Raw genomic sequence first — 14,982 nt, forward strand, 5'->3', positions numbered from 1 at the left:
TGGATTCTATCCACCTACATATGTTTGACTTTAAAATTCAGTATCTTCTCATTTAACAGATGTTTTGTTATTTATTTTATGGTGATTTTTTACCTGGACTGTGGAACATGTTTTCCATGTGCACAGTTATTACTGAAAGTTCTATATATTTTATTCATGACATTTTAATGTTCTAGTCTCTTCAGGAATACTAATTTGACCTATTGTAATTCTTTATCATATTTATTATTTTAAATCATATAATCATTTTTTCATTTTATTGAAGGTACAGTTTTGTTTTTAATGTATGATTTTTTTGTAGTTAATTTAAAAAAATTTTTTTTTCCCATACATGTCTATAGAATAATAATGTCTGTCTCAATCTACCATCCTTCCCATCTCATCTGCTCCACCCCTCTCCTTATTCCCCTGTGTACAATCCAAAGTTCCTTCATTCTTCCCTAAGGCATGATTACTTTTTTTTTTTTTTTTTTTTTTGCAGTGCTGGGGATCGAACCAGGGCCTTGTGCTTGCAAGACAAGCACTCTACCAACTGATCTATCTCCCCAGCCCAAAATAATGACTTTTTAAAAACAACTTGTCTTTAGGGTCTCCTGTTGTAGGCCTTTAAAAAAGACGTCATATTACTGTAATTTTTGTTTAAAAGTAAGCATTTATTTTATTTCTTTGTTATATTGGGGGTTGGACCCAGTCCCTCACACACATTAGGCAAGTGCTCTTCCACTGAGTTATGTCCCCTGCCCATGTTTCTGTAATTCCTTTGAGATTAATTTTTTTGAAGTTTTCATGGGTTTTTATATATATTATTCGGTGGTTGAAGTGAACTTGAAGTGAATTGAAATGGAGATTCAAGAACCTCATTGCTATGGTAGGATAATTTTGAATGTGAGGCTGTTCATGGAATTGTGTATACGAAGGGTTAGTAAGAATATGTAAATTTCCCTTGGAGGTTGCTGAAATGGTAGTAGGTGATATAGAGTAACTTAGCTAGTTTTATTGCACAAAAGTAGATAAGGAGATAAGAGCAGTTGGGTAGTAATAACAGGAAACTGCCTTTTGAAAAATTTGTACTGAGGAACCTTAATTTATTTTAGAAAAATTCTTTAGAAAATCTGGATGAAGTAGTGATCAATGATTCTTGCCCTCATCCCCTCACCTTGAGTCTGGTCATATCACTGCATCCCTGACTGAGAATCACTCATGCTCCCTGGGTGATATGATTGAGAGAGAAAGGGAAGTTGAGAACTGCTGTTAACCAGAATTGGAGGGGAAACTGGCTAGAGACCAGCTAGGATAGAAACTTAAAGATATGACTCTGAAGGATCAGAAGGCATTCTTAGACTGGAGCAAAGGGAATTGAACTAAAGCTTAGACAAAAAGAAAATTTTTACTGTTAACCAAGTTTATGGGAGGGCAGAAGTGGTTCCAGGTGAGAAAAACACCAGAATCCTGTTCCAACCTCTTTTCCTATTGTTTTCTTTTGCTTATTTCTCATTTTGGCTTCATTTTCTCATATTCTCTTTTTCTCCCTGAGATTTCAACTGTGGCTCATAGAAGTCCCCAGGCTTTAATAGCACTGTTCCCCAAGTGGTATTCCCTTTCTTTAATTCTGGTTTGGAAAGTCTTCTAGATAACTCATTCACTCTTTCCTATGGCTCAGGATGTGGGGGCCTTGTAGCAATTCCCACTAGAAACAAGTAGTTAGGGAGTAATGTTTGGAGGTGGGTAGTATTCCTCAAAAAAGTATTTAAGCCATGGCTTGTTCTGAAGATTCTAAAGAACATTGATTATGTTACTTTTACTGAAAAAAGGAAGGTATACATCATAATCGTATACCTTTTATATCCTGTAGTCTAATGAGCAGTTTTAAAGGCAGAAAATGGACAACTAAGATGGTGGTATTTTGCACACACAGTATCCCCCATCTGTTTTGCACCATTGCTATGGGTTTTATACTTGAGGGGAGAGGAAAATGAGGCTTAAAGAAAAAGAAATGACTTGTTTGAGTTGACAAAGCTAGTGAGAAAATTGGAATTCAAACCTAAGTTCATCTGACATGATACCATGTATGGTGCCTCATACCGTGGCCCACATTTTCTATTGTGAAGTGAAATTCAGAAATCCCCAAACATTTCATCTATTTATTTCTAAAAAATAGGTGGGGTCAAGGCAGGTTGGTATTTACATAAAACTATAGAATACAGTGTTAGGGTATAATAATTTTTGTCTTGAGGAATTCCTGCTGCAGAAAATATTGACAGCGATATGTTAATTATGCTAACCATATTTAAGTACAAGCCATAATACACTTAGGACTTAATATTAAAGAACCCTTTAAAAAAATTTTTTTTGTCATAGATGGACACAATACCTTTATATTATTTATTTGTTTTTTAATGTGGTGCTGAGGATCAAACCCAGGGCCTCACACTTGCTAGGCAAGCGCTCTACCACTGAGCCACAACCCCAGCCCCTTAATGAACCCTTACATGGGTGTTTGTTGAGGTGATACATTGCAGGAGGATGTAAGCAGGGTGAAATATTGCAAGTAGCAGAATGTCTAAATGTTATTTTAGGAATGTGATCCTGCATTCTGCTAAGCAAATCCTTTTGGAACCATATTGACAAAAATCTTTATAAGATAAAATCTCTGATCTGTGTTATTTGTTTTTGAAGCACAGTAAAAGAAATTCATGTGGGTTGAAATTAAGAGGAGAAAAAAGTAAACTACAAAACCTCTAAATAGTTTTGAGACTCTGTGGACAGAATGCATTGATACATTAATGTGTATAGAGTAAACAAAAAAAATTCTAATACGTAGACTTTTAAGTTGAACAGAAATCTGTAAATATTAGATTGATGGATCTTTAAACCTGTATTGGAAATAAAGTAGACCTTTGCAATTATTTGCTGACACATTACTTTTTTCCAATATTGATTGATTGATGGAGGTTTGAAGGAGCTTTCTCAGTTAACTTTTGTTCATGAGGTATGCGGCAGTTTTGTGGTGTAAGGCAGTATTAAACCTTTCATTAAACCTTATTTAATGAAATTGTAATTACTAGACAATATAATTTATATAGAAAAGAAACACTAAATCTTGATTTTTTTTTTTTTTTTTTTTTTTTTTTTTGCGGTGCTGGGGATCGAACCCAGGACCTTGTGCGTGCAAGGCAAGCACTCTACCGACTGAGCCATCTCCCCAGCCCAATCTTGATTTTTTTTGACTTCCTTTTTATTGCTTTCAAAATAACATAAGTTTATTCCTGTGCCAACAAGGTCAGGATTATTTTGACGAGCCCTCTCAATATGTAGAAGTAATTGGGTAGTGTTGAATAAAATGTTCTGTGATCTCAAAAATTTGTAGAGCATGCAGGAGTTCTTGGGTTCTATTTCTAGCACTGCAGTGAAAAATAAAGTTGAAAGAGAAGCTACTATAAAACCAGGCATTCTACAGAAATGGACTACGCAGCCAGCTGTGTGGTACATAAATAAACTTGATGGGAACACACATTCCCCTTAGCAGGATACCACAACTATACAGACACAAAGGGAAATCAGATCCAGGTTATAAATCTCAGTTTGTAGTTGGCTGTGTAGTAGACTTAGTGCTTGGTGTTGGCAGAGTATATTGCAGTTAGTCAAATACTGTATAAAATGGCACTTGGGACTTTATATGTTATTCTGAGACTTCATTTTCCTGAGGCTCCTGTGAGGTTTATTTTTACATGATTATTGGCACAATATTAAACAATATTTTATACTATATCAAGGTTACAAAACTTACTGAGAAAAATCTTAAATGTATCATAATTCCGATGTAGACAGATTGATATAATGAACCTCCATGTACTCACTTAGCCTCAACAGGTATAGTTGTCACCAGTCTTGTTTCATGTATCTCTGCCCCTCTCATTTATGATTGTAGAGCACATTCCAAACATGGTTACAAATATTTCTCAAGAAACAGGAGGAAAAAAAACCAATACAATATCATCATCGTACTTCAAGTAACCATAATTTCTTAATATTATTGGTCAGTTTTCATTTATGTCACATCAGTTACATTTTAAAAAATGTTTGAACTTAGTCCTCTCTTTTTTTACCTCCTCATGCAGTGTATTTGCTGTAGATTCCAGGCTTTTCCTTTAGAATTTCCCATAGGGTAGATTTTGTTAAATGTGTTCCAAGGATATCCTTTAAATTTTTGTGTTTTTGTAAATTGGCAGTTGTATCTAGGTTGTTCTAAACAAGTTTAGGTTTATTTCCTAAATGATGACTTGTTGGTTTATCAAGAGACACCCTGTCTGGTTGTCTTTTTAAAATGCCTAGATTGAAGTGACAAAATGGCAATGTATCAATGTTGTTTTTATTTTTAACTGAATTATTTCTATAGAGAGAAACCTTATTTAATGAAATCGTAATTACTAGGCAATGTAATTTATATAGAAAAGAAACACTAAATCTTGATTTTTTGACTTCCTTTTTATTGCTTTTCAAAATAATATAATGTGGGCTGGGGAGATAGCTCACTCCGTAGAGTGCTTGACTTGCAAACACAAGGCCCTGCCTGGGTTCAATCCCCAGTACCGCAAAAAAAAAAAAAAAAAAAAAAAAAACCGAAAGAACCAAAAACGTAATTATTGGGCTGGGGATATATTTTAGTGATAAAGTGTATTTGCCTAGTATGTGAGAGGCCTTGGGTTTGCTCCCCAACAATGCCAAACAAACAAACACAACAAAGAATAGAATGAAAAGTAAATAAAACAGAATGGTTTACTGGAATAATGTAATGGTGATAAGTTAGATTTTTGTTTTGATAGCACAGATATAAACACATGGATTTTAGCATATTTATGTTTCAGTCCTTTGTGATTATTAAGTTTTTTGATGCTCAAATTTTCACATATTTGGCCAATGGGAGTCTCTTCAAGTTAGCTCTTGAGTCCTTTTAACAAAAACATGTAATATTAATAGTTTATTTTATCTGGTGTGTATGAGATTAGCCTGACACATTTCTTACCCTAGACCAGGAATCAGTCATTTCTCTAAAGAGCTCTGGTCCCTGTTAGTGGTAAATTTATATTTGGAGACCATTTTCTGAGTAGTAGGGATGCTCATTTCCACTAGACAGGCCATTTTTCTAAGCCTTTTAATAGAGCTCAGAAATACATTTTAGAAACTATTATGAATTCATATTGGCTCTTGAAATTAAAATTAGTATTGTAGGGTTTTCACTTGCCATAAGCTCCTCCCATTCTTTTTAGTCTTATTCTGCATAATGACTGTATTTTAGTAACTGCTTATGCCTCATTTTCCATTTCTTATTCAAATCTTCCCTCTCTAGGACATTTCTTTGTCTTCAGTTTTCTTTTTATTCATGGGTTGTAGAACATCTGACCCACAGTGGTTTCCATATTCATAGTGTGTACACCTAACTTCCATTTAACAATCATGTGACATACTGGAATTTACTGAGTTTCAAAAATTGAAGTATAACACACAGAAAACTAAATAAATATCATGTATAGCATGTCATTACCAGCACCCCAGAATCCTACTCACATTTCCTGCCAGATACTACTTTTACATTTCCTTCCAAAAAAGAAAAAAACAGAAAAAAGAACTATGTCCTAGTTTCTAATACTACTGATTAGTTTTGCCTCCTTCAGAATTTAAAAAAATAAATAAATAAAAAAGTTTATGATTGTGGGAAGTGAGATCTTTTAGGCCCTTTCCAACTCTTAATTGTGTTTCCACAATTTGTATTGGGCATGTTAGACTTTTATCTGTTTTGTTGTAGACATTCTCTAGTACAGTCATTTGTATTTAGACTTTCTTGTCATACTGCACTTAAAATATTTTATATTGTATAATGTGACTATCCATGATTGTGTTAAAAATACACACACACACACATACATACATATGTGTGTGTATATATATATATTTTTTTTTTGGGGGGGGGGTTTATATCTCTTTGTTTATACCTGTAATCCATATGTGCGTGTGTGTGTGTGTGTGTGTGTGTGTGTGTGTGTGTGTGTGTGTGTGTGTATAGAGAGAGAGAGTGTGTGTTGGGTTTTATATCTCTTTGTTTATACCTGTAATCCATATGATTGTAGTATTGAGGCATCAGTGTTAACATTTAAATGCACAAATAAGGTTTCAACATCTTTCAGCTTTTCTTATTTAGAAAACTTGCTTGAATTTCATTTCCTTGTTGCTACTACACTTTTCCATCCACTGTCAAAACTTTCAGAAAAAAATTCTGTTTGGGCGTGGTGGCATATGCCTATAATCCCAGCAAGTCGATAGGCTGAGGCAGGAGGATCTTGAGTTCAAAGCCAGCCTTAGCAAAAGTGAGGTGCTGAGCAACTCAGTGAGACCCTGTCTCTAAATAAAATTCAAAATAGGGCTGGGGATGTGGTTCAGTGGTTAGGTGCCTCTGAGTTCAATCCCCAGAACCTCCCCCTCCCCCAAATCTATTTGTTCTTTTCTACTTCTTATCAGCTCAGGGTTTCCTGCATGGGTTCAGCCTTACCATTGCACTGAACCTGTTATACCCAGGGCAACCTTGGCTTTCTTTTTTGCTGAATATAGTGGACTGGATTTAGACTTCCTATTCCTTTTAACATTGTTGGCTGTTGTGTCCTTGCCATGCATCTTCTTTGGCTTCTTTGATATAAATTATCTGATTTTTTTTTATTTCTCTGTGCTTATGAAGCCTTCTCTTTTTATCTTCAGAATGTGGTATTTTCTAGAAGTCATTGTTTCATCCTTCCTGTTTTATAATTTTCCTGCAGGTAATATCAATACTTTAATGGCTTAGTTATCAAGAATATTCTGTTAACCCCCAAGTCTCTGTCTTTAACTCACACTTCTTTCCCTCTCTCCCTCCCTCCCTTCCTGTCTTAGAAGTATTGGGGATTGAACCCAGGGCTTCATGCCTGCTGGGCACATTGCCAAACCATATCCCCAAAGCCCCACATTTCTCTTTTAAAGCAATATATTTGTATCCCAGAAGCATTTAAAACTAAACCCATCATCAGTTCTTCCCCTCACCCCATCAAACCAGTACGTCTTCCTGTATTTCCCATTTTAGTGAACCTGTGTGTCATTTAAAAGAGTGAGGTGAAAATGACATAATGTACATTTAACTGTGTTCTAGCCAAACCATTGTTTAGTCTTTACAATGTTCTATAACCACCAGCACCTTTTCATGAGCCCATAAACCACTCCCACAAGCTCATTAAGTAACTCTCCCTCCATTTCTTTCACTCCCTATCCATTGGTAACCTCTATTCTGCTCTTTGTGTTTCCCTGTCCTGAATATCATATAAAAGAAGCCATATAATGTGTGATTTTATGTGTCTGGTTTCTTTCACTTAGTCTGATGTTTGTTTTTGTTTTTTTGTGGTGCTGGGGATTGAACTCAGGGCCTTGTGTAGGCTGGGCAGGCACTTTGCCTCTGTCTACACTCACAGCTCTAGCCTGAGGGCCCCCCCCCCCCCCCCATTTTATTTCCCCTCCACTCCTGGGGATTGAACCCAGGATCTATCACTGCACTACCTCTCCAGCCCTCTGTATTTTATTTATTTATTTTTATTTTGGAACATTATCTTACTAAATTTCCCAGGCTGTTCTTGAACTTGTGATCTTCTTGTCTCAGCCCCTGAGTAGCTGGAATTACAGGTTTTACACTTTGGTTTAGCCTTATGTTTTTTAAGGTTCATCTAAATTGTATCATGTTAGTACTTCATTTATTTTTGTGGCTGAATAATATTCCATTATGGTTATGCCACAATTTGTCTATCATTCATTCATTGAAGAAGCCATTTGAGTTGTTTCTACCTTTTGGCTATATTATGAGCAATGGGGCTATAAACATACATGCACATAAAACTTTCTGTGAGGACAGATGCTTTATTTCTTTGGGGAATATACCTAGAAGTAGAATTGCTGGGTCATGAATAGCAACTCTGCATTTAACATTTTGAGGATTGTATGTCATTTTGACTTAACACCTTAACCTCCATATCACTGAGTTTGGTTAACTGATTTTCTCTTCTAAATATCCCTGTTGGCATTCATTTTTTTCTACCACCCTATACCTAAGATTCACTTTCCACAATTAATATTAATAGCTACCTTTTAATTTTGTCTTCCTCATGGCTTTATTTGTGTCATTTCCACACACATAAGATTGTTTTCTGGAATGTCTCACAAGGTCACCTGATTGTTGAGAAAAGCAAAACTGAGAGAGGGAGAGAGAAAGAAGGTCAGATCAGATCATGAAGCATGGCCTTGAATGCAGTCCTAGCACTGGGGAGGCTGAGGCAGGAGGCTCACTTTTCAAGACTAATTGTGCCATCATAGACCCCTGTCTCTTTTAAAAAATATATAAATAAATAAATAAGGAGGGGAAGGAAATAAAAAAGACAAAATAACTCTTCAAAGGCGCATTACTGCTCTCTGGATAAAGTGCACTTTTACATTTCTTTGAGGGCCTTTGCTATCCAGTTTCTGCCATTCTGTCTAATTTCAATCATGCCCCCTATTTCAGTAGATCTAGCTCTGTATTTCAAGTTTTGTACATGTTTCTCTGTCTGTACTTTCATGCCCTCCACCCAAATCCTTTGTCTTATTTTTCTTTTTAGAAGCTTTTTGACTCTTGGTGATTTGGTTATGTGCCTTTCTTTTGTGTGACTGCCCTCCATTTCTATACTGTTGTTAGAGCATTTACTACACATTGCTGTTGCCTATTTACTTCTCAGGGAATCGGAAGCTAATGATAATCTAGTGCCAAGTAATAAAGTATAATGAATAGGAATTTAGCAAAAATTAAAAGATTATTTGGTAAATTATTTAGGAAAGACCTTCTAGAGGGGATAGTACTTGAACTAGACCTTCAAGGAATCATTCATGAAGACCCACCACTATAGGTGTATTAAACCTGTTAAGTATTCATGGATCCAGACCTAGGAGGAGCCATGCCAGGGGCAAAAACCATGATAAAAGTGAGATGTTGGACATTTTTTAACCTTACTTTTTCTATTACTTAAATGAAATGTGCAGTGGACACAATCATGCCTGTAGACATCATGTCATGGAAAGAATATGAGAGTTTTAAACTTAGGGTGTATTGACAAGAGTATTAAGCAGTGATATACTTTATGGAAAGTGTAAAGACATTTTCAAGGGTAATTTTGTCCTTAACATGTTAATTTCAGAGCTTACAACCTACTTTTATAAAACTTCATTGGACTTCTGTTGGAAACTGCAATCACGACTAGGTGATTTCTGGGTAAATTATAAAATCTATAATAAGATACTTGTGCATGATGTTGGAGAAGATCTGAGTAGTACAGTTGTCCCTCATTATCTATGGGGAGATTGATTCCAGGATATCCCCTCAGATACTGAAATCTAAATATTCAAATCCCTTATGTAAAGTAGAATAATATTCACATATAACCTATATGTAACCTTTCTTGTACTTTAAATCATCTCTAGATTACTTACAAGACCTAATACTATGTAAATAGTTGTTTTACTATATTGTTTAGGGAATAATAAGAAAAATGTCTATAATCAGTACAGATGCAGTTCTTTTGTTTTGCAGGGTTGGGGATCCAACCTGGGGCTCTATGAATTCAAGGCAAATGCTCTACCACCTAGAAATGTCCCCAGCACCACTACCCCTTTTAAAATATTGTTTTCAATCTTTGGTTGGTTGAATCTGTGGAAGTGGAGCCTAAAGATATAGAGGGCCGATTATATAATAATGTTCATCTGGAAAGCAGTTGGAAGTAGAGAACTTATGCCCATATTGCATTTGTCTGGGCATTTCACTGTATCCTTTAGTCAACAGTAAAAATGGGACTTAATTTTCTCATATGTCTGTAATATAGTTGGCACTCAGTAAAGGTATGCATGTCTTTGCATTTTAAGTATCTTTTTTAAAAAAAACGTAGAATATCTGTTTAAAAGTAAAAATGTATTTCTTGTATTTTGAAATACAATAATAGTTTCAGCTATTTATAAAAGTCCACTTTATCTACTAGGCAAAAATAATGGTCTTATATTGAGGAAAGAAGCTCTCATGTTTAAATATATACTTTTACTCTTGAGTCTCTCCATATTTCATTGACCTGTTGGGGTGTTAAATCCTAGTTGTTGGAATAACACCAGCTCTGAATTCTCAAAGAATTAATACCTTCTTCTCAGTTACCAGCACACTTTGTTCAGTCTTTTATAGCACTGCGTGTTGTATTACACTTGCTTCCATGATTAGATGGAATGTCTTGAGGATGATGGCAGGTGTTACATGAGAATCACACACTTACTCAGATTTCCAGCAAGCCCTGTCTGAACCACTCTCCTTGTCCTCAGTTCCCTTTGCAGGTAAACAGTTCATAGTGTTGTTGGTGATTGATATATATGTTTACTATCATGATTTGGGTGATCACTTCAAAGGTGTATACATATATCAATACTTAACCAAATTGTGTAATTTACATATGTGCAGTTCACAGTGTCAATTATACCTCATTAAAGTTTTTAAGAAGAATCCCCATTGTGATTTGTCCACTATCAGTAGGTCACTATATTATATTAGCCCTGTATCTCCAAAAACTCTTCAGGCTCTATACTCCCACCCCCTTACCTGCCCCCTGAGGTCTCTCCTCTTGACCTGTGTTCCCCCACCTCTTGAGTTCCTTGTCTCTGTTCTTGTCCCCCACTTACCCTCATCATTCTTTCTCTGTGTAGGGTACTGTCTTGACAAGAGAGAAAACCTCATGATGCCGCAGACATTGTTGTAGACACCAGCTCTTTTTCCTGAAGCTACTCCTGTGTGCTAGAAACTGTGAATGGCAGAGCATTTAGCACACACAGGCAGGACAGACAGAGCCTCTGCTCTTGGTGCTAGTTATGGTGGGTCACTTGGGTGATCACCACTTAAGAAATGTGTGTCCCTAGGCTACAGGGGCCATGTCAAATAGATACAACATGTTAGTAGAAATAAGAGATGGTTAAACTCTGAAAATTCCGATGAAAAAGGTATTACTAGGTACTCTGTCAAAGAAAATGTGCCCTAAAAACCTCAGCATCAGAATTACCATTTCTGATTTGATTGCTGGTTCTCTCTGAGCTAGAATCTCTGGAGAATGGACCTGGACATCTGCTTTGTACTAAGCTTTCTTAAAGACCACTGTAGGGATACCTAGAATGGTATGAACTTGGCTGGACACCACGGTAGAAGTAAGAATGCAGAAGTTGATCTTCTGAATATTTGATGTTATCTTGTAATATGGAAATGGAATGTTTTGTCAGCTGGGTACCATTTTGCCTGGCAAGGTATACCCATTTGATGGTTTAGAACTTAAAACATGTATTCTCAAGTCCTATAGTACTTGGATGAAAATTATGTGCTTGAAAGTTTTGATCAAAATTTTCTTTTCCCACAGAACTCAACAAAAATCCAGTGGAAGGCTTTTCAGCAGGTTTAATAGATGACAATGATCTCTATCGATGGGAAGTCCTTATTATTGGTCCTCCAGACACACTTTAGTAAGTATAATGGAACTGACATTTTCAAAGTTGAATTCTTTTAACAAAATGAAATTAAAATTATTTTGGCAGGCCAAAATGAAATTGGCTTTTTGAGGGAGCAGGTGAAATGACAATGTTTAGAATCATTTGCACTGAATTTGATCATGCCTCAAGTTCTTATATTCTTTGTGAAACTCTAAGGTCTAAGACCTGTTGCTCTTAAAAATAGAATAGTTTCAGAAATTCAGATACTTTTGATACCTGGAACAAATTAATTGCAAAGCTATCTTACTGTGAGGTTATGTAAAAAATAATTTTTACTTACTATCTTAGACCTTGGGAGATTTAATTTTGAAAGGACCAAGAAGGAAGAAAAATTTCTATTAAAATATCTTCCTCTTCCCTTTTCTTGTACTTATTGTGCCTTGACCCTGAAATGGAAAATAATAATTTTAAGAAGCAAGGTCTTACTATTCTTAACACTATAATATTAAACCATAGGATTACATTTTTCTAGGAAATTTTCATATATTGAACATATCAGCATCTTATGAAGTTTGGAGAAAACTTTTAAGATCACTTATTTTAGTGGTTCTCTAATGGATTCTCACAGAACACTGATCATAGAAAAGGTGTTCTGACCCTAAAATGAATAAATGTCAATTTTTCTCTAGTTTATATAAATTATTGCTAAGGTATAAAAATATTAACTGATTGCCAGTTGTCGAACCAGTGATTTAAAGGTGGATAGTAGAATGTAGTGGTATCAAGGAGTAATAGAAGAAAAGAATTTCTCAAGTATTTCATGTATACCTTTCTACCACATGTAATACCTTTCTACTACAGTCTTATTTACTGCTGAGTATTTGTAGACTAATCTAAATTTATAAGAATTTATTCTATAAGACACATCCTGATTTCTTGATATTGGTACCTTTTACAAGTTTCATGCTTTCTATAGAACTTGAAGTATTGGGTGGAAAATCAGATGATTTTTCTCAAACCATACAGCTGAGTGATAGGGACAGATCTAGATCTGAATTTTGGGGCCCACGCTTTTCTCACTCAACTTTGGTCCTCAATAGTACAAAGTAGGCAAGGATTTGAACACATCAGACTTTTTTTAATTTTGGTGGTCAAGTCATCATTTTTTGGTTTTCTTCTTTTAAAAAAAAATTTTTTTTTTAAGTTGTAGATGGACATAATACCTTTATTTTTATTTTATTTATTTATTTTTATGTGGTGCTGAGGACCAAACCCGGGGTCTCACAAATGCTCCACCCCCATTTTAAAGTTTTCTAATATGGTAGCCCGCACTCTCCTCAAACAGCTTGTAGGAAAGAATTTTCAGACTTACTTCTATAGGAGGACTGACTGAGACACACAGAACTGCGCCATAATGTGGATGTTCATGTTTTCTATGGTCTGAAAAAACAATTTATGTTTTGTCGTAACTATTGCCAGTCATAATTTTTGCTGATGTATTTCTTAGTGATATGTTCTGTATTCAAATGACGGAATGTGGCCAATCCACAGCATTCAAGTTTTTGGGTAGGTTACAGTAGCTGGGGCTGGGGTTGTGGCTCAGTAGTAGATCATTTGCCTGGCATGTGTGAGGCACTAGGTTCAATTCTCAACACAATAAATAAATAAATAAATAAAATAAATAAATAATAAAATGTCCATCAGCAACTTAACAACCAAAGTAGCCATTAAAAACCATCTTACAGCTATTCTCTATCTTGTTATTTGAAAGCAGATTCTTAAGTTCTGTGCACAAAACCATATATACATATATAACGTAGTTGCACATGTAAAACCTAGTCTGTAAGCCAAGTCCATTCTTCTGTTTTTGTTTTTTTTCCAGCCACAGTGCCTTGGGGAGACAGCAACATTCTGGTGATGGCAATCTAGTTACCTTACAATGGGTACAAGATAATGAGAGAAATTCTCCAAAACTGTTATCTGTATAGAGTACTGGGTAGGAATCCTGGCTTGAGCCTTTGACTCAATGAACTTACTGCATTTATTTTTCATGTATATATATTATGCAGTTGTAGCACATATTATTATCTGGTACATATATGCATAGCATACTTCCAGCTTAATCTGAGAGAACTACTTTTAACACTAAGCATTCTACTTAACAGGCCATTCTTTTTACTAATAAAACCCATTTCTGGCCTTCACTATCCATTTATAAAGTATTGGCTGATGATCTGAGTTCTGCATTTGTGGTAGCTCCTTTGGAGTGTGTACTTGGTAATGAGACACTGGTGGCCACTTATATGTACACATTGTCTTTGTGAGATTCTCAGTCCTTTGCTTCGGGAAGAGAGAGCTTGGCTTAGGGCAGGGTCCAGTGAAAAGACCACAAGAAAGTAGCTATGAAGATACAAGGACAAAGAGGAGAGGAAAGGCCTTATGGGAAGTAGGCCTTTTAAAATGCTACCAAGAATTCAGTATTTCATAGAGTTCTTAAAAAGTGTTCACTGAACTGTAAGGAAGTTAGTGTTGTTACTGTAGTTTCAGTGGAGTGAATAGGGTAGAGGAATTGAAAATAGGTCAGCATAGACTTAGATGGTACCCAAACCTAAATGATTAGCTCATCACTTAACAATTAGATCATAGTAAATTAACCATACCAAAATTTTATAAAATCTGGTGTGAAATTTTGTGATGGCATTATTAGTCTTCATTTAGTCACTAGGGGGCAACCCACATTATTTACAATTCATGTAATTGGCTGGTACATTCAAGTATTGCTTTGAGGCTGATAGTTAACATGAATATGAATGTAGTCATTATACTCCTCTTCAGGTTATATTTCATTAAATTTTTTTTTTATTGAGTCTTTCTAGCACTGTTAAGAATGCATTTCTTCTTCCCCACCCCTTCCCCTCTCTCCCCTTTTGCCATTCAGGGATTGAACCTAGGGCCCATTCATGCTCAGTAAGCACATTATCACTAAGCTACATCCTCAGACCCAAGAATAGATTTTTGGACTTCCTGTGAAGTGTACATTCTGGAAATGGTGTGGGATACCTGCTATTTTCAGGCTAATTATCAAGTAGCTTGAATACCCATCTCTAACCACAGAAATAAAATTTTCAGGTAGGAGTAGCAGTAGGTTTTTTACAGGAAAAAGAGACACAGATATCACTGAACAATTATAAATTTTTATAAATTTGTTATAGTAAGTGGTCAATGTACACCTTTTTTATCCCTAACTCTTGTTTTATCACCTTTGGTGCTCTATTCAGGGAGTATTTTATTTCCTACCATGGCCATGGTGTAAAAAGTTTTGAAGTCTTAAGATTGTATGTGTTTTAGAATTTTGCACAACCCCAGTGAATATAGAAAACAAGTAGTCAACTGGTCTTATTAAAACTCTTTTATAATTGCAAAAATTCTGTTATAGTTAAA

The 14,982-nt window shown here is 35.5% G+C and overlaps 1 protein-coding gene across 1 annotated transcript in view; it reads left to right on the plus strand.

The window, feature by feature from the left end:
- UBE2G1 (ubiquitin conjugating enzyme E2 G1) overlaps nucleotides 1–14,982 on the plus strand; it is a 95,846-nt gene that overhangs the window by 57,039 nt on the left and 23,825 nt on the right. Inside the window, exon 2 of the mRNA XM_079130996.1 lies at nucleotides 11,472–11,574. Coding sequence (XP_078987122.1) covers nucleotides 11,472–11,574 — 103 coding nt within the window. The remainder of the gene's footprint in view (nucleotides 1–11,471; nucleotides 11,575–14,982) is intronic.

This window comes from Sciurus vulgaris (genome assembly GCF_902686455.1).
Source record: "Sciurus vulgaris genome assembly, chromosome: 3".
NCBI classification, from domain to species: Eukaryota; Metazoa; Chordata; class Mammalia; order Rodentia; family Sciuridae; genus Sciurus; species Sciurus vulgaris.